Source organism: Amphiura filiformis, chromosome 5 (assembly GCF_039555335.1).
Source record: "Amphiura filiformis chromosome 5, Afil_fr2py, whole genome shotgun sequence".
Lineage (NCBI taxonomy): Eukaryota > Metazoa > Echinodermata > Ophiuroidea > Amphilepidida > Amphiuridae > Amphiura > Amphiura filiformis.
In genome coordinates, this window is record NC_092632.1 from 58,808,082 (window position 1) to 58,829,169 (window position 21,088).

The following is a 21,088-nucleotide window of genomic DNA, read 5'->3' on the forward strand; positions in this document are numbered from 1 at the left end:
AAAAATCAGATGAAAAAGTGATCATGTTACCTTCAGTATTAATAATGTTGGTATCATGCCTCGTTCAAATACATGTTTAATTACTCAAACACAAATTTATTTCATTTAAGGTCTAATTTTAGAAATAAATCTCAGCTTCAGAATTCAATATTGGTAAAATAATAAATATGCTACCTTCAAACACAATCTTTAATAATATATTTTACTTTGCTTAGACTAGAGGATATGATGCTCTTGTTAAAAAAATACTTAAGTCTTGATTTTCCTCATTCTTTAATCAGTTGAAGAATGCAATAGATTTCTTTATTTGGTTTCATATTTAAGATTAAGATAAAAACTAAAAAGTGTTTTAATCCTAAGCTTGAAAAAGCTTAGCCGATCTCGTCAGCATATTTCTGGTTAATAATCTTCAGTACCATGCTAATGTCCATTTCATATCAGATCACGAGCGCAAACACAGGTGCCCCAGCTATCTACGCCGTTGCCTCGGTGACAGCAAACATGACAAGGAATGCACACACACACAGACTATACATGCAATGGATCTAACTCCGGACACCAAACAAAATTTGATGCTGGACCAATCCGCTGGCTGGCCACGGCTTTTAAATCAAAAGAAAAGGGAGGAAAATTACAACCACCTCAAATGCATTTAGATTTTCATTAAGAGTCGGATGAATAACGGGTGCGGTCATAAGTGCTTTGGATATAATAAAGGGTGATCAATACATTCTTTAGGGCTGGACTCGTTGATTTGCCTAAAAATTTAAAAGGACAGGCATGGGAAATCTACAGATTTATTAAACCATGATTAGACTGAGTGATTAATCTATTGATTTGTCATAATTTGAAATTGTTGTGCATTTTATTTAAGGGGTACTACACCCTGGCCAATTTTGTGCCTATTTTTGCATTTTTCTCAAAAATTATAGCGCATTGGTGACAAGTAAGATATGTATATTATAGGGGCAAGGACTACAACTACTGCACTGAAAATTTTATTTCAGCACAGACAACAGTTGTGGAGTTACAGTCAAAAATGAGGGAAAACCAATATTTGATCAATAAATCAATAACTACTTGTCTTGAGGCACTGAAATTCCAGTGTAGAAACTGGATTCCTTGCCCCAATAATATACATAACTTTTGTTACCAGTGTGTTATTATTTTTTGAGAAAAATGCAAAAATAGTCACAAATTTACCACAGGGGTGTAGTACCACCTTAAACTTCCTTTATACCATTACTGCTATATTCTGATAAAAATGAAAAAGTGGCCCATCTTCATTACTTAGTTTACAAGTCAATGCATTTTGTCCAAAACGATACAAAATTATGTTACCATTTTACTATAAAAACCATTAACATGCCATCAGCAAAATTTCTTTTTTATAAATTTTGACATGACAAACGACAGGTATAGATTTGTAAGAGCTTGTTTTAAGTCTATCCCTGTACCAACCTATGACGTATTAGTTAATCAGTGATTGGACAACTCAAGCAAATGGCCTTCATCCTGAGTGGCAAGTGAGCAAACAAGCCCGATTCGTTATCATCTCGGCTTGGTCCTGATATCGTAACCAAACATAAAATCTTGAAAACGCACATATTATTAAACCTACACTAAGAACTTGCTTGTAATAAATGCTTGCTGCATCCATAGATCTGTCCTGCATCACATGGTTTCAAATAAATTTGTAGCCTAAAGACCTAAATATTCAATTGTTCACACACACGCAAAACTCATGTTTAGGAATTTAGCCTTGATCCACCTCTCCATTTGCCGCTTAATACGACGCCGGCTTTTAAAATTTGTCCTTCGACATGTTCAAAAGATAAAACTGAAGCATCTTTATCAAACTACGAACTGACCTCAAAACGACAGAAAACAATGAATTGTCAACTTGCCATGACCATAAGGGTCACCACTATCTGTACCCATGCCAAAATATTTCGTTTAACATTTTGAAATAGTCTTTTTATTCTATTTCTGAAATAATCTTGCTCCAGATTGATATCGCGCTCTTCCTACACAAACAATTCTCTTGTCGCTCGGACTTTAGACTTTGATCACTAACCAGCTAACACAAACCATATCTAGGTGTACATATTTACCAAACTACCCGTGAATGTTTAGAGAAGAAAAAAAATATGGAGTTCCCCTCAAACAAGAAAAACCCTGACTGCACTATGCGCTGAGTTTACTGAGAAAATATCTCAATTCAATATTTACAGGAACAACAAAATCTGTAGATTTTGTAGATTTGAGCTTTTGTCCGGTAATGACTGCAAAAACAGTGCAGTGTTTGACTTTCTGTGACATGATGGGTTAACATTTTGTACTGGGGGCGGTGGAACATACGTGGACGGTATATTTCAAAGGAATTTTCTTTAATCGCTTTCCCCTTTCTGAAATTTAATAATGGTAAAGTCAAAAAGGGGATTTATAAACTGTTTGCTTATATTGCTTGTATGAACAAATCTTGACTTAGTGATTTGAGGAAATCAAGGGTGTAGGTAATTCTGCTTTAAAAGAAGAAATAAATTCAGAGCATAAATATGTTGTAATAAAAATGTGCAATTGGTTATTTTCTATTCCACATAGACTAGCGATATTTACTTTTTCGTTGGTTTATGTATGGTATTATATTGGAAGTATTTTAATAAATGAAATTGAATTTCCTTCAATATCTATGGGTTTTATTTCCTATAATAATGAATTGGATAACTTGAAAAAGTGCAATTTGTAATAACATCTTGAGCCAAACTAAAATAATAATGAAAAAGAAACAAAATTAGATTTGATGTGATCAATAAATAATCACATTTTTTCCCTCCAACAATTAAAGATCTAAGACACATTACTTGGGACAGAAAACTTGGTTTTGAGAAAATAACAAAAATAAAAATAGCGGCTTAAATTGCCCTCATTATAGCTCAGTAAAGTTGCATGCATCCACAACACAATTATTTGGTCATTTAAACAGCCCTTTGAAGAGTTTGAAGAGATTCCTAATTGTCCCAAAATGGTTAAGACACAGGCCAATAATCATGATGTGGAGATGGTGCATGTTGATCCAGGTGGTGGTCGCGAGCATTCTCTAAATTCAGTAAATTTTCATAAATCAACCGTGTAATTGAATGGGATTATTTTGAAATTTTAAAAGCGCTTGAAATATCACAAACAAATAGGCCTATGTTAATAAATAATTTAAATACAAGCTAAAACCGTTGGGGTTCGATAATGAACCCCACAAAACTAACAAGTAAACACAGCCAAAAAGAAAGTCTCCAGTAGTTCCATCCCCATTTAATCAGATTCGGATGAGTTTATGGCAAAATAATTTATATAATAATTTTCTATACACTTTCCTGCGAAGATTGATACCAAATTTGATATCCAAAGTTTAATCATCATGAGCAAAGGAGTCCTTGTTTGGAAATTCGTGCAATTTTAAAAATGACAAATTACAATTGACCACGCAAAAATCAATGCATGGTATCAGCTTATTATGTGGCCTGAAGCATGCCCGTTACAGGAATCATTGTACCCTTGCCTGCGCACAATTGAAAGAAGCGGGGTATTTGATTTGCATTTTGACATGCATGGGCAAACCTTTAACCTGCCGGCCTATTCAGGCGGCGTAATTCTTGGCACTCACGCTAGCTCTGCTCACGTGATACAATTCCTATGTCATTTTTAAAATTGCACAAATTTCCAAACAAATGTTTCTATGCTCACGATGATTAAACTTTTGATATCAAATTTGGTATCAATCTTCAAAGGAGAGTGTATAGAAAATTATTATATAAATTATTTTGCCATAAACTCATCAGAATCTGATTAAATGGGGATGGAACTACTGGAGACTTTCTTTTTTGGCTGTGTTTATATGGAAAATGCCATACGGTCGGGCGGTTTCACAAGTTGCCAGCTCGATCATGCCATCCGCCGCCTGTGTTGATCATAACCAATTCAAGTAGTTACCAAACAATACCAACGAAAAAACAATCGCAAAGACCAAAATCAAAAACAAAACAAGCAAACAATCAATCAAGGAAACAAAAACAAAACATACACACACACAAAACAGCAGCAGCAGCAACAGCAACAGCAACAACAACAACAACAACAACAACAACAACAACAACAACAACAACAACAACAGCAGCAGCAGCAGCAGCAGCAGCAGCAGCAGCAGCAGCAGCAGCAGCAGCAACAGCAACAACAACAACATGTTTTTCAATTAGGCATATTCTCAGATATAACAAGTGAATCTGTAAACAATGTAAACATCAAGACTTTATCCTGAAACCCCACTCCTTGCTAAATACAGCAAGAACACCCAGGTTTACAGTCAAACCTCCAGGCTCTACACCTGCATAATCATCCAACAATACTGAACCCATTACTACATAAAACCCACTTAATTGATGAAATGGGTGCCACTTGTAACATCCCAATAAGCGATACCCCATGAAAAGACAAGCTCATCCTCCCAACCCAATCCACCACCCATCCATCCACTCATCCCATTCACAACAGGTTCTTTTCCCCCTTCCCTCAGGCATATGTGATTTACACAGATTGGTACTTTAGGTTACCCATTCATATCAGACACCTGCAATTTGTAAGAAAGAGAAATTCAAGTGGACAAAAGTGACAGATCAACCACTCACTTCATCATTACAACCTCTTCAACATAATGAAAGAAAGAAATCCCTCATTTTTGACAAATTTCAATCTGGTGTTAAAGATTTAGCCCTAAGGAGGATTACAACAATTTAACAAATCTCAGATGAATGGAGAATGAGTGAAAAATACTTTCTTGTTTTGATTCACTTGTAAGATTACTTACACCTTTGAACGGATTGAAATTGAAAAGAAATAAAAACCACCCAAGAAATGAAGATTTTTGTTCCCTTTTGAGAGAGAGTGGAAAGGAGATCCTCTTATCTTATAGTTACTTCATGTTTGTTTGTGTTATGTGGCTTAAAAGCAATACAAACAAACCCTTAAAAAATGGAACTAGAGAAAAAATAAGAGTTAAGTCCTGAGCTATAGGGTAAGAACACTTGAGGGCCTGTCACACTTATTCTAGCTCAAGAAGCATTTTAAAACGCTAATCCTCCAGCATGTATGTACCAAGCTTCACAGAGTAACTAACCAACCATTTAATTGCATTATTGAAAGGGAAAGTAAAGCTCAATGATTTGGAAGAGAAAGGCCACATTTGTTAAATTACCGGTTCATCTTTTATATTTTTCCCCTACTTTCCACTTCTCCAGATCTTTTTAATTGTTTTAAATGGATTCATTAGTGATAATAATTATGAAGCTAGAATGAATTAATAAGGTCCTTAATAGAGCCACTGGAGTTAAGTACTTTTTATTCGTTTTGGTGCAAAGCTAAAGGTTTTATTTGAAAATTTGATTTGCATCAATCCATTGGAACAGTAAGTGCTTAATAATCTGTCTTCGACTTTAATGAGGAAAAAGCTCAGTGATATATTAGTAGATAAAATTATTTGCAAACTTGTTGAAACGTTGGTTTAGTCCAAAGCATCATATATGAATACACACAGAGCATAGCAAACACTTATCATCTACAATTCTCCATTATGGTCTACATTAAGTATGGAAAATTAACATTTTCAAGTAGACAAGGTGAGATAGTGTGCGCTAGCTTTGTCAATGTAAATTCATAGTGAAATGCAGCATTAACTTGATCGGTACACTATAATAAGTTGTTAATGCACTCTTCTTCAAGAACTAAAAGTTCTATTAATTAAGTTTTGTATAAATTGCTATTAAGTTTTTAAGCAAATTGCTATTGATTTTACCTAATTTTGTGGTATATAGTTGTTGGATAAATGGAAAATATGTATTTTTTTATTGAAAGCATCGAGTATAACTTGAAAACTCTGAAATAATGAATCGCCATGTGGATGCATAGTAGAGGCTAAAGTGAGTAAACACATGTATCTTTAAGATGTCAATATTAACCAAGGTGGCAATTAAATAATCAGTTGCTAGCCACTGCAAAGATACTTTACACAGTCAATCTCTGCATATTTTAATTTCCCTGGTTCGAAAACTTAATCAAGTACGGAGAGAAGATCTACTTAGCGATACAATGAATGATGAGGATGCATGCAGTGAATCTGGTCAGCCTAGGGAATAGATAAAGATGAGTTTGCACTTGTCAATCTTATTATCATCAATATCATACATTGATGATGTTTTGTATTTCTTTGAGAATCGGTAGAAAACAAGTGTTGACAATGCACTTACAAATAAGCTGTATAAAATGCAAGTAAGAAAACCTGAAGAATACTTGGAAATGGGAGATAAAAATTGTCCCAAAATTGGTGTGAGTATGCTTTTAAAGTTTAAATGGGATGCCAAATTGCCTAAGAAGTATGTATCACTTGCTTTTTAATTGGAAATTGGTAAAAATATTTTGGCGACTAAGTCTGTATATATTTTCATGGATTTCTCAACTATTTGAATATATTTAGCAAAATTTGAACCAACATTTTCATGCTGGAAGCTACAATCATGGAAAAAATGTTTTGGGACGCGTGGTCAATTTGAGTATTTTTACCCCTTGTTTCCATCTATAATGTTCTATGTGTAGCTTTAACCCTTCTGTAAGTTATATCCCTCTCCTTCCCCCACCAATCAATGTTGCACACTCCAACACGGAACCTGATAATAAGACCCCAATCAACATTGCAATGGGGGAAGGGGATTGATTTCAGTGCATGGTCTTAACCTGTCCAAAGACATATTTCCATGATCGTAGTTTTGTTAGTCGTTACATGCTTGTGCACATTTTCAACATTTCTTCAGAAATATATTTAAATATGTACATGTCAGATTCAACTTGAGTTACTACAGAAGAGTAAACTGTAGGTGGAGCCAAGTCTTTGATTTGAAATTTTGAATCACAGGATCACACCCTTAAAAAGCATTTTTCTGGGGTCTGTAATCACATGTAGTGTGGTTATTCTCTTTACAAACTAACACACAAATGCAAAGCATGCCAAACCCATCATCTTTTCACTTCAGCAGGGACGAAAGGGTATGAAACATCTTAGAATAGAGACGAGGGGGCCCACTACTTAAGTCACATATACGATCCTCTCCTGGCTGAAACACCATCTACAGTCAGGATCCGGCAAACCGGAAGTGGTGAGGATCTACCATCATCATTCTGAAGATGTCTATCGACCATGATAGACGAAACCGTCAATCGTGAGTAAATTTCTGGTTTTGTGCATACAAAATTTATTTAATCTTAGAAAACATTTAAAACCAAGTGAAAGTAACAATGTCAGATGCAGAGACAATGAAAATATCACGGAAGAAACCTGGAAGTCAAATGACGCTACCACCGAGTCAAGAAAGGGCAGCTTTTTATTGTATTGGGCTTTAAGTTAGAGAACGTAAACCTGAGGAGGAGTAACAACATAAAGAGCATAAAAGTATAAGAATTAGAATGGAACTGATGTAAGGAATCCAACTGAATCATCAGTATCTGGCAAAAAGTGCTTGATTTTGAGGTTCGAACCAACCGAATCTTTGCACTTCAAATTATTTTGACTTTTTTTTTATAAAAAGAAATATAAAGTTACTCATTGTGAACAACCATGTCCCAGCACATCCCTTTTTAAAGGGATTTTTGTTTAGCTGTGTTTATATTCAACTATTCATGGGGAAATCTCTATGTAGTATCACAACAATATGTCAACTATTCTGAGAGAAACAAGAGTGCAACTTATCAAAGATAAGTCTACAAAACCAACCAACACCTACATAAGCTTTCAAAAAGCAAACACTAAAACCAACAGTTATGATACTTTTCTCTCATAAATTATTTATGTGTTGTATTATGATTCAAACTATGTATAATACATGCAAATGTGTAGTAGCTGGACCCACGGAACATATGGGGATCATATTTGCGCCCGACTTTTGACTTTTCTTTTCTCATCCCTCCAATCAACAAACATTCAAGTTTTAATTCCTCTTTCACTGTCACAAGAAAGACACTTAACTCACAAAAACACCTCAACTTCTGGTGTGCAATATTGTATGATACAATGACAAGTTCTCCCTAGACACAAAGTCTCAGGTATAACTGGTAACACTGTACCTATTGTGAATGTTAATTATGCACACGGCCCATGTTAGTAAATCGTTGTTGAAGCCCACTCATTGCAACCAATGCTCTTTTCTCCATGTGGCAAAAGTGCTTTTGTTCATCCGTTCAATAGTCGACAACTACGAGGCTCTTTCTACTTGTACGGTAAGCCAAGTGCTCTGCATAACGAAGGCCCAAGCATTCGTGGCCACACTTGAGCATTGGTTTTAAGAGGGCCATACTGTACAACTCAAGTGTTTTTGCAACAAGTGTGCTTATGAGTCTTTTGGTCTAGTGCTAGTTGCTTTTGAATCACTAAACACAACAAGGTCACCTTAATAGCTTTTTTTGTGCATTCTTTCTCCCATCATTTCATTTCAACAGATAACAGCGATCATCAATTGAGTAATTGTTTTGTCTTTGTAGTGTAAAAAATAATATTATAGAATTCAATTACCCGTAATGATTTGTCATTATCACTTCTCACTGCAAGTCCTTCATTGCTCCTGTGCAGTTCAATGATCTCTCTCTCCAACTTCTTACACTGTAGAAGAAAGACAAAAAGAAAAAATGTATAAAACTAAGTTAGGAAGTGGTAAAATAAATGTCTGTAAAAATCTTTTCTGGAATGATCTCAACTTTAAGTTAACTTCATATGACTACAGCACTGATTAGTATAGTAAAAAGTATAGTTAAAATGAGTTGTAACAGTTTATTCCATAGTACACTTAAATAAATAACATATTACTTTATTAATATTATGAAGGGTTAGTCTATTTTCTGGCCTTATGCTTTCCAATTTTGTTGCAAGTTGCCCAGCATACTTCATTCTCAGTAAGCACTGCCGTGCTAGTGAAACAAGAGTAACAAACACACTGACTGTGCTACAGTTGTAAAACAACCATCACGTTATGAGTTTTACCCAATTATACACCAGGCCTAAGTGGTAGCATTGGGACTTAAAAGCTCCCCCTCCCCCCCCCCCACACATTTGTGCACAGATTTCACAAAAAACATGAACAATCAGCCTATTTGGCATGTTTGGGCAAGTTTTTGCCACTCAACCTTCTGGGTAAGCTATCAGCCTCTTAGGCTTGAAATTTCCGGATGCTCCTGTGAATACATCTTTATATTTCATGCTCCCAACACAACAGGTCCATGAGGATTGGTATCCTGGAAAAAAATTAGGGAGAACCCTACCAGCAAAAATCAGAGAAGATATTTTGTACTTCCCATAATGCATTTCTCTCATTTCAATCTTCTGTAGTATACTGATTTGCTATCAAGTGCAACATGGATCGATAGTGAAAAATAATTATTCTTCAATGAACAGAGCACATCCAGATCTTGCAGAATATGTTTATTTCTTGACTTTATATCATCGACCCTGTTTAGTCAGTCAATTCTCAAAATGAAATCAAAGGGAACCTGTGCAAAGTAATGGGAGGGTCATTTGATGAAATGAGGTGATGTATCATGTTGCAAAGGATTCTGGGAAGGGTAAGATATCTTCTATGAGCAAAATTACTCCCTACACAAAAATACCTTTATACACAAATTGTGTCCTCAAATAAAAGTTTTCAAAAAGAAACCTGTATGGACTCAATTTACAGGGCCTACTTCTCAGATAATGTGTTGGTAAGGCAAACTACTTATTCAAATTACTTGCGCCAAATCTAGACCAGAATCAACTCAAAAATGAAGTCTTGTTTTGTCTACCCTTTACATTGCCTATTTAGACAACCTAATTAGCAACTTTATGAATATTATCTGTGTCATTTTCAATCAAATCCTATCATAACATTACTTTGTTTGAAGCCCATAAAAACAAAATACAGACATACCGGTATGTTTACACCGGGGACAGAATGGAGTCTTTTAGTGATTTTTATTCAAATTAATCTGGGATTCATTCTCATTTCCTTTTCATCTCAAATCATTCTAAATATGTTATGTAAAAAAAAACTGGGCCCCACAGGTTGGGCTATGTGGAACACACAATTTTACATAAAATGAGGTTACCAAATCAAGTGTGGTACTTATTAAAATTAAAATAAGCCAGCTTGGTTTTAAATCCTGCCAAGTGCCACCATGCATCCATCTCTACTGCGAACAAGCGAATCCACAGACTTGCATAAGCGGAAGGTATGATAATTACACGCATTTCTGACAATTGGCCAGGCTGGCAGAATATAGTAAGAGTGGATGGGTTAGAGCGGAAAAAAATGAGGTAAATATTTGCGTAGTGGTACCATCTGTATGGGAAAAGATGGGAAAGAGTAGTATTGGAAATGAGAGATGAGAGAAAGAGAAAGGAGAGTGAATGAAAGCGATAGAGGGAGGGAAAGACACAGAAAAAAGAGGGGCGAGAGAAAACATGACAGAATAAGGGTGTGAGTGAGTCCCAGGAATTTTTTTATTTTTTTTTTAAGTTATTTATTTTTTCGGTTTTGTAGTGTCTCTGGACCTAGACCTAAATGCTAGGATCATTCATGGTTGACCTAAAAAAAAATCTTTTTCGGGTAACCTGCTACCCGCCGGAAAAATGCGCCTGGTACCCGGGCACAAAATTACCCGAAAATCACACCCCTAGAATAGAGAGATTGACAGAAGAGAGAAGAGCAAGAGGAGGAACTGGAGAGAGACAAGAGTATGAGTGAGAATGAATGAGGAGAAGAGAATTAGTAAGATTGAAACCGAGAAATAGATGAGACAGAAGGTAGATCGAAATAGACAGGGGGAAGTGAGCAGAAATGGTTAGTCAAGGAAGTTCCCCAAATTGCAAAAAAAAAAAACTTTGTGGAGGTCGCACACTACTTCAATTTCCCTCACAATTGAGTTTACCTTCAAACAGAAATATGCCATTTCTTTCTTTATTATGTTTATAATTCAACAAGCTTTGCGTCATGAAACGGTACATTGTAATAAACAGAGATGATGGTGACTACAGTAAAGTTACAACTATCATGCTCCGTCATTAATAAACTTGTGTAGTTAGAGGTTTTCAAGAAATCAGTACCACATATTTTCTTATCAAACCTCATGACCACAAAGTGTTATGAAGCATTATCATACAGAATCATTCTTTGCAACATAAAATGCCAAGCTAGTATGATTGTTGACAATGGCAATAATCACAAGCCACCTTTTCCCTGGAACGTCCTAGCGGTCACCATGGCCCAAAATATTGACCCTCTAGCTTTGTAGCTATGACAATACCACTAAAATGTTGAGATTTAAGCATTGGGCAACCACCATTTCCACGTTTCAAGTGCCCTTGTGGTTGACCGGCACCTCCCTGCTCCGCCTCGGCCTGTTACGGTGGGTACATGACCCTGTTCATGAGTGGGATCAAACAAGTCTTCTAACCCTCATATATGTGGCTTGGATACTATTAATTACAAGTCTTGCAGATTCTCGGAAATCTTACGTTAGACAAACATTTAATATGTCTTGATATTTTAATTGAAATCCTTCCGATCATTCATCACAATTATTATTGATGGAGTTCACCCACTTCCTCGGCCATTCCTAGTAGGCCATGATAGAGGTTACCAAGACTCAGTATTTAGCTGACCACTCAAAAGATGACTCCTTTGACCAGTTTTTCTCGCAAACAAAACACTTTTTACGCACAAAAGATGACATTTTTATGTGGGAAGTGGGTTTTGATCACAAGTACCTGTGATAAAACGGCATCTAATTATTGTATTGTGTCATTAAATGATTACAAGTTATTTATAGAACCCTTCCTGTTGCCTTAATTTCTGTTGGGTTTGCAAACTACAAAGAATTTCAAGTTAAAAACTATGTTTTGATGTTGTTTGAATCATGTTTGAATCGAAATGCATTCCTTTCAAAGGTTAGTACAAGGATCTAATCTTTTCTTATCCAACTTTTCCACGAATTCCACCGTACTGGAGGCAATATGAATGAAAATGAAACATAACTTGCCACAATGGTATAATCACGACACACGGAAGTTGGATATATTGATAGGCTTATCGTTAACCTTTTTTATGTACTATGAATGATCCCATAAATGGGAAAAATCTATTGAGAAATGTTTCAATTCAATGCTTAAGTCTGTTACTCATTTGTTGTTAATGCAATGCTGCCAAATTTGGAAACCCTACTGGGATCATTAGCTATTGTGTTCTTTTTTGTTGATGTTTTATTTTATTTAGTACTGAACTGAACATTAATAGAAAACAAACAAACAAACAAAAAACAAACAAACCCTGGAAAATTATGACACAAGGGAGCAGGAAAGCAAATGTTCATTATTAGACACTCAGGAAGTCAAAAGAATATTAACTTTTCAGGTTTCATCATATACGTTTGTTTTATGTACAATTTATGTACTTGATAGGAAACTAAAATTCTTCTCCTCTCTACAACTTTGGGTTAAACTCTTATTTCATTCATAAAATCTACATACTGCCAGAATTACTTTGATTCCATCCCATAAGATTTTCATAACTTTCTTAACTTTCCCCCCTGCTGCCTTTTTTCTGACAAATACTTCAGTTTTGTTCAGCATGGCCTCTAGAGGGCAGCATGACAAAACAACAGGTAGTGTATACATGAACAAGCTTGAAAGCCAATTTACCCAACCCCAATGGCATTATTACACATGTCCCAGACTAAATGCATATAGAAATTTTAGTAAAACATTGACACAAAATGTACCCTGGTAGTTATCAACATGTGTATAGTACAGAGACTATGGACTTGACACAAGCAATTCAAATACTACTACTGTCCGACTGTATGGGAATAAACGATCCAACTCCTAAACAGATGCATCATCTCTTGTATGTATACATGCAATTACACCAAGGACTAGCCCCGAGTAAATTGAACATTGTATCATCAAATACTCTTATAGTTATATGTACATTTGATCAATTTGCTAATGTACATGTTATCATACAAAGTACATTTTCTTGTATCTTATAACACACAACACACACTCTCTGTCCCTCCCAAGAATTGGTCTGTATTTGACCGTCTTTTTAAAAAGTCAAGATTGGACAACAGCAGAGCATATTTAATGTTGGCACGTTTGTCAATTGCGCGTGTTTGCGCTGGGGAGAAAAAACAATATTTTAATCGGACTTTGGATGCAATGCTAGTATTAACCATGGATCAGGCAAATCTACACTGGATAAACCATACACATATATATGCAACAACTGCTCGCATGCAAATCTACGGCACTTGTCATACGATGAATACAAATATGATTGCTCCTACTTTTTCAAAATTAATTTGTCAAATTCATGTTTATTTTCATCAAAGCAGATTTACATAACATTTTGGTATTTCATGAGTGCGTGAACATTATTAACATTAGCATGAAAGGTTATTTTGGGAAAGACAAAATTAAGCTTTCATATTATGACAACTGAGATTCATAAGCTAAGCTAATAGCGTATACAATTCTGCTGAGAATAGCGATGTAAAGTCACATTCACCAAGAGAAATATTCTTTGTCCATGCATCTTTCTCAAAATATTTAAATTCCATTTTGATCTTTTTTGTTAGCTTATGATAAATCCCTAGTATTAAACGCATTCTTCAAATACAATATCAGGATGGCCTTATCAAAACCCCTGTTTCACTCTTTTTTGTTATTTCAGTATTTCTCATAAATCTGATTTTAAAAGTTATGATGTTTCCTGCATTTCTTCATAATATAATTAGATCTGAATCATCCCACAAAAACTTGCACCTACCACAACTTAATATGGTTTCAAAATGTTACTTTCCCTGTTGCTACCTGTATAATTCAAATTTCTGTTAGACCCAACAGAGTAGTTAGGGAAAAGATGTAATGTATAATGTTTTAAAATCCTTTTTAAACATAGTTCTCGCGTAGTATGCGTGCGACATCAATCATGTGCATCGGACCTCGCCTTGTGCAAAATAATACGCGCTGGACGGTTTAGTAGTACCCTTAATTTGAAGAAAGGATTTGGCAAATCAATTATAGTAGTAGTTATACCTTAGTTAAGTTATGATGTATGATTTGCATAAAGAATAGTTTCCAATTTAAAAGTTTTCACTGATCACATGTATTATTATTGCATGGAGCATCACACAGCTGGGACGTACATTATATGACATACGACGAATAGCAATATGCACACAATTTATACGCCACTGATTCAATGATACAATTACACAAGTTGAAATTAACGAGACGTGTTAGCAAGTACTCGATCGGCGAACTCTGATTAAAAACTTCAGGCTTAGTCTTTCATGTGGTATTTTAGTTACAATCATGCAAAAAGTAAAAATTCAAGAAAAATTGAGGCAAATTTCCCCGGAGGAGCACTCACATAAATGGTCTGTATGCATGCGTGACCAAAAAACAAGTAAAAAGGGGTGTTTTTTAGGCAAGGCAAGTTACGCGTGTGACGCATTTAGGGTCTAAAAAACACTAATTTTCAAGAATAAGGGTAGTTTTCACTAAACTGAACAACTTGTTTAGGGTACCTTTTCAAATTTTTGGTAATTACAAGTCCAAAAAGGGTACATTTTTTTTTCATTTTTACTAGCCAAAAACTAGGGGATAAATTTAAATTACCTTATTAAGGGGCTAAATTTGCTGGTAGGGTAAAACTCGTTTAGGGGTGTTTCAAAAAAATTTGGTCACACATGCGTACACTATCATACTTGAGTGGCCCCCCTGGGAAATTTTCACTGCAGTATGATCATTATTTGTCTGCTCACTTCAGAAAAAAAAAAGTCCTATTTTTCAACGATAATGAAACCTACATGTACGTGAGCTGGACAAAAATGGGTTTCCTATACACATAATCTGTTGTATGTAAATAACTCATTATGTCCATGCCTACATGTATATATGGAATGGTTCAAGTGAAAATATTCATGGATATACTACATATACAAGGGGGTATGTATCGTATGACACCATTTTTGGACCATAAAGTACATCAACATAGCTCCTTCACTTCTGGGTGATTTCAAAAACTTTTGGATACCCCCCTTGTACGGTTTTGGAAAGTTTGTTGCCATTCATTTTTGTAAATCAAACACGTCAGTGGAATCCATTCAGCCAAACCATTGATTCTATACAATATATGCTTACAGAATTACATACATACGCTAAAGTTGTAGGCCTATTTGTTTGCGTTCATTAATTTCATCACCAATAAATACACTTTCTCACTTTCTGATGTTAATATTGTAAGTCATAATGCAATTAATATTTCACATGATGACCCTATGCTCAGGCCTAGAAAATATGTTTATTTCGCTCCATTTCTTATGTATTTCTTTATCCAGAGAAGCAAAATTTCCCTCAAAATGACCAAATTTCCCAGCAAGGAAATTGCCGAATTGCCTGTTTTTTCCAGGCCTGCCTGTGTTGACTTGTTGAGATTGTGTATTCTTGTTAACAGTACCATTGAAAAGGCTGTCTTGTTTATTTCTCATGCCAAAGAAATCTACTATTAATGACTTTAACTGATATGGAACATTTTGATGGAAGTCCATGGAGGATATAAAATAAACTACAATCCAGCTAAGGGCTCATATTGAAATACCCTACCACGTTTTCACACAGAAAGAAGGCAGGATTCCCCTCGCTAAGCGCGCGCCTCAGGAAAGCTCGGTCATATAACGGATGGATTCTATGCATCAGTGATACACCCTGCCCAGGCTTTTAACAAAAGAAGGCTAGCACAGGAAAGCTGCAGGCTGGCGCACACCTTCCTGTGTAAGGGAATTTCAATATGAGCCCTAAATCAAGTCTATCATCCTGGTTATTTTGTAGGCCTATACAGACTCTGCCCTGTACCTTCCCTCCTACCTTTCATTCCTGGAGGACCTTACATAGCCTTGGTTCGAGCGGGGGTTTGAGGCGACGGGCTCTGGGATGGTGTTTTTTATTTCGTTCTTTTTTTTTAGCATCTCCATTTATTTCAGACATTCAGATTTTTTTTCATACTCCATTCCTGAAACTGCTTTATCATTTCCTGAAAATGTGTATTTCCCTATACTTTGTACAGGGATGATCCAAGCAAAATTTCCTGAAATCAGGAAATTTCCTGAAGATTTACATCCTTGATAATAGCAGATAACTCCCCATCTTCATGGTTCTGAGGAAATAACCAAAGAAAATGGCTGATTCCAACCAATTTTTATGTCTTACTCTCAACAATGTATAGTTCTGTATGTGTTTTGTAGACTCCTTCTAATATTCTTTCTCACTGCCCTAGTTGCAGGTTATTTCCCAGTCAAAACCATCATAACAAAGACAGAATAGTAAAAAAAAACCCATCCCAGAGCCCTGTCGAACTGAGGCCAAGTCTCACGGACCTGTTGGCAACATGGGATATTTAGCACAATTGACGGGTAAAGTATCCACTGTTTTTTCATGATTTGTCTGCCTTCAAAATAGTAAAAACTGTGGCTGAGATGGGAGAGGGTGCAATCAAGCAATATCACATCAGTTACAAACAACAAACATTTACATAAAATTCAAACATAATTGCACTTAGAACTATAAATTAAACCAAACTACCCAAGCTATTAATACAAAACCAAAGTTGCTGCACAGCCTAGAAGTCATCAACAGAGGGCAGCATGCATGTTTCTCAACAAGTCTGTTCAGAAATGATGTGTAATACATGTATGTTGTTCATGTACAGTTGGGTCCACCTAGGACATGAATATTCATGAACAGGGTGGGATTTTTGTGGGTGTGGCATCACTATGAGATTGACATGCATTTTGTTAAATATGACTGCCATTGGACATGCTATAATACATTGGATTGCATGGTTTCAATTCATAAAAATATTAAACAAACTTATTAGCATTTAAAGTGGGTTGTCCGATTGTAATACACATTTTATTTTTATCTCCCAAACATTCTTATTCCAAGTTTGTCTCAATTTTGCATGAAATTTTTATACAGGGGTAAATTTAATGAAAAATCTGTGCAAAGCAGGGGTGGAATTTCGGCGGGAGTCCGAGAGTCGACTCTCGCAGAGACTCCCGTAAAAGTCCTATTGCGAGAGTCACGTGGACTCGCGCTGGAAATGATCGACTCAGCGAATTTACGTTTAAAATCAACACGCCTTAAAACTCAAAGCCTGCAAAATATAAAGGAAAAGTCGCCAAAGATGCAATGACATATATGGAAGTGAGAGTATGATGACATTAAAAACTTAACTTTGTTAGTTTATTTGTTAGTTTGTTTGTTTGAATGCATTTTACATAGGCCTACATATAATACCTTTTGGACTCCTGCAAGATTGTACAACGAGAATCCATTTACGGGAATCCATGGACTCTCGCAAAACTCTCTTGTGAGAATCAACTTGGACTCCTGTGGCACTTTATGAAATTCCACCCCTGGCAAAGGTCTTATTGAAGAACATTCACTTTGTGTTGAGTGGGGCTGCAGAAAACCATAATCGCCATGAGTCATGTGATCGTGTTCTCACACAATTCCACATTCCATTCCTATTTATTATTTGAATTCCCTGACCAGACCTTCCACTCCTATTAAAAACTTTATTTTGTTAAGAGCTATAATTTTGATTGTATACTATAACTATTTAAAAAAACCTATATTAGGCGTAATTGCCTATGCCTATGCGTGACCACATTACCACCCTCTCTCAAAGTCCATCAATTTCCATCTTCGTAATCTTTACCGCATCCGTAAATTCATTGACCAGGATACCTGTCACCATGCTGTTCGTTCTCTCATACTGTCCCGACTTGATTATGGCAATGCAATCCTCTATGGTATCACACAAGGTGAAAGAAATAAGACTGCAGAAGCTGCAAAATCGTGCTGTGCGTTTGATATGCTCTGTCCCTCGCTCAACTGGTACCTGAGGCAATCCATGTCAACTCCAGGGATGTGCACCGCAAAAAGAAACGACCAATTGTTCGCCGTTTTTCGCCATTTAATTTTGTTGGAAACGATGACGTAAACATGCATCATCTCTTTCACAGAAAATACACTCCTACACATGCATGCCATCACATGCATCTACACATGCATGCCATCACATGCATGAAGGCGCATAGGCTGAATGACTGACTTCATTTGCACAAACGAGTGGCTTATCCTGTAGTATATTAGTACTCCAGAATCCTTGGCCATACCAGGGCTATGACACTCTATTCACGTGGTTTCTTTTCCAACGCTAAAAGATTACGAATTTTGGTGGTTTGTAAATGAAAAGTGTCCGCACTATCGATTGATTACGTAACTGTTATGAATAATTTATTAGTTTTTCAATGCAATCGCCTCGACCCATTAATACATATTATCTGTATTTATCAAAGTACTTGGAATAGCAATCTGGTGAGTTCACTGAACTACGCCCAAATACTGATGGAGTTTTAATGGCGCTAATCCTCTCCATACACAGATGAACAAATACAATAGGAGAAGGTCAACACATATGACCTCCTATATGACATGTTATATGAGATGTACAACAACCTGAATATCATAAAGATCAGTGTTCGTTTGTGCATATGAACTGCATATTTACAATACTAAATATTACTCGTTATATATTATGTCAAATATTGGTATTATGACAACACGGTATATACATTGTATATAAAACGACTAATAGATCCTACTATCATGGCGTCAGGTCATTGGTTCATCATATCCCGTATGTTTCTTAAAATTCATTCATATTTGAGACAAATTTCTGTGCCCATTTTATAGGCGTACAGGTGGATCCGGTTTTTTTGTCATTTTCATTTCTTTTGATGAAAGAATTAAGGTTTTCCACTGCACGGAGGCCACTATGTGATACTAATTTAATGCTATTTGTAAATGAATGCGGATTCCCGGTTGTTGTTTTTCCACAGTGTGACAACTGTCCACCCATCCAGACAACATCATCACATAATAAAACGTCTGTATTTGTCACGATGAGTAAATATTAAACTGAACTTTGCCTTGGAACATTGTGTAAGACGGTGTAAGATTTTGTGGGCGCCCTCAACATTATTATCCTCTTTGTATCCGTAAATGACATGGCATAGACTGTGTGAATTCTATGAAGACTACTTATACATGGGGTCATATCCATGGACACAAGTAACGATAATTGACAACACGATCTGCGACTGTATTTAGGAGGCTAACCACTAATAATTAATAATGCGGGTAGGGCCTACTCCTGGGCGACTCGTGTGGGGTTAAGGGCGCTTTAATAGGGACGGTGACCAAATGAGTCTCAAATTTCACCGGGGAGGGGGGAGGGGCACTCATCAAGTATGATAATGTAGGCCTATACGCATGTGTGGCCAACTTATTTAAACCCCCCCTAAAGCGAGTTTTACCCTACCAGCAAATTTAGGATCAATAGGCCTAACTTAATACACTAAAGGAAGTTTTGGATGAGAAAACGGACATTTTGATGAGAAACGGCCAAAATGGTGAGAATTTAAATTTTCTCATTCTTTTGGATGAGAAACTTCCTGGTGTGTGTCAATCATTATTGTCTTATTAAAATCCGGGACTTTGGTTGACCTGTGCTAGACTCCAGCACATGTTAATGGCGCTTAAAGACAGTTGTGGTAACACCATGGTCATGAGACCTGCAAAAAAGCTCAAAAACAGATAGTAATGAAACCAGTTTTTTTTTTTTTTTCTTTAGCGAGTTCACAGAGAAGGTGTTTCTTGTACAATGCAGCGTCGGACTCTAGCTGAGGCGTAGCCTGAGTCCAAACGGACTCCAAGAAGGGCTCTCCATACACAAATGAACAAACACAAAGGAAAGTAGTCTCCTCCGTGACCAGCTTGATTTCGATGGAGCGAAACCAAATTGGCTGCAGAGGAGACGGGTAATTTTGCCATGCAAATGAGGTGAGTGCCCTCTCAAGAATAACTACTCTCTGCCTATATTGAAGTTGCGATTATATCTTCAAATAAGTTTCAAATGGATTCCATCAAGACAAGTGGACGAGTGGTCTAAGGCGCTAGGCTCATAGAGCATATCCAAAGCGGCGTGGTGGCGCCGTGAGTTCGAACCCCGCCTCTGCCAAACTTTAATAGTAATATTAAAATTTAACTTTTTTTTAAATTTCATATTGGGGAAATGTGACTGGGAGAATATATGTATGGCGTGGAGTGGTGTGAGTTTGAATGATTCTGATTACAATTACATGACATGAAAACTGTCAATGGAATTTTGATTATGTATTCTATGGTGTTTCTATTATCAACTCTTTTCAATTTAATTAATTTTTTTAATAGTTACAGTATACATGTTCAATCAAAATTATAGCTCAATATGGGCTGTGCAATAATTTTGAGTCCTGGTGAGAGAGTAAAATTTGGGTGGGCAAGAAATTTTTGGCAAACTGATGGGGGGGGGGAAGCAATTTTGGCAATCCGAGAGGGGGAGCAATTGAATGCGTACACATGTTGTGCATTACACAGTACGTACATTGTGTCCGGGCAGTTGTGACATATCAAAAGAACTGACACAACTCACGTTTGACGGAGATTAAATAGCGATTTTCTTTGCATTGCTTCATCTGTTTGAGCCCAAATTAAAAGAGGGCATATCTGACAGTGAAAACTAACAATATACAATTCTGTTTCTTATGGAAATGTTACAATATGGCTTTAAATTTTCCTGCTCGCTGTGGTCGCAACATGTATCTAGACCATTTAAGGGAGTGTTCATAAATACTTTGGTGGGGGGTTGGAACAGTTGGAACCGTGGACGTCAAAATTTTTTGATCCCCCCTTCATGTCCTAAAAAGAAACCAAAAATATACATCATTAACAGTGGCATAGATTTCTTTTTGACATTGGGGTTGGAGACATTTCTTGAAGTCCAATGAATGCAGCACCTTTTGCTGACAAAATAAGCTTATGGTACAAATGCGCACAAAGCATTTGCCATATTGA

At 36.3% G+C, this 21,088-nt stretch overlaps 1 protein-coding gene across 1 annotated transcript in view; it reads right to left on the reverse strand.

Moving 5' to 3' along the window:
• Nucleotides 1-21,088, reverse strand: part of LOC140153441 (uncharacterized) — a 60,449-nt gene that overhangs the window by 12,025 nt on the left and 27,336 nt on the right. The window contains exon 9 of the mRNA XM_072176194.1: nt 8,606-8,692. Within this exon, the coding sequence (XP_072032295.1) occupies nt 8,606-8,692 (87 nt within the window). The remainder of the gene's footprint in view (nt 1-8,605; nt 8,693-21,088) is intronic.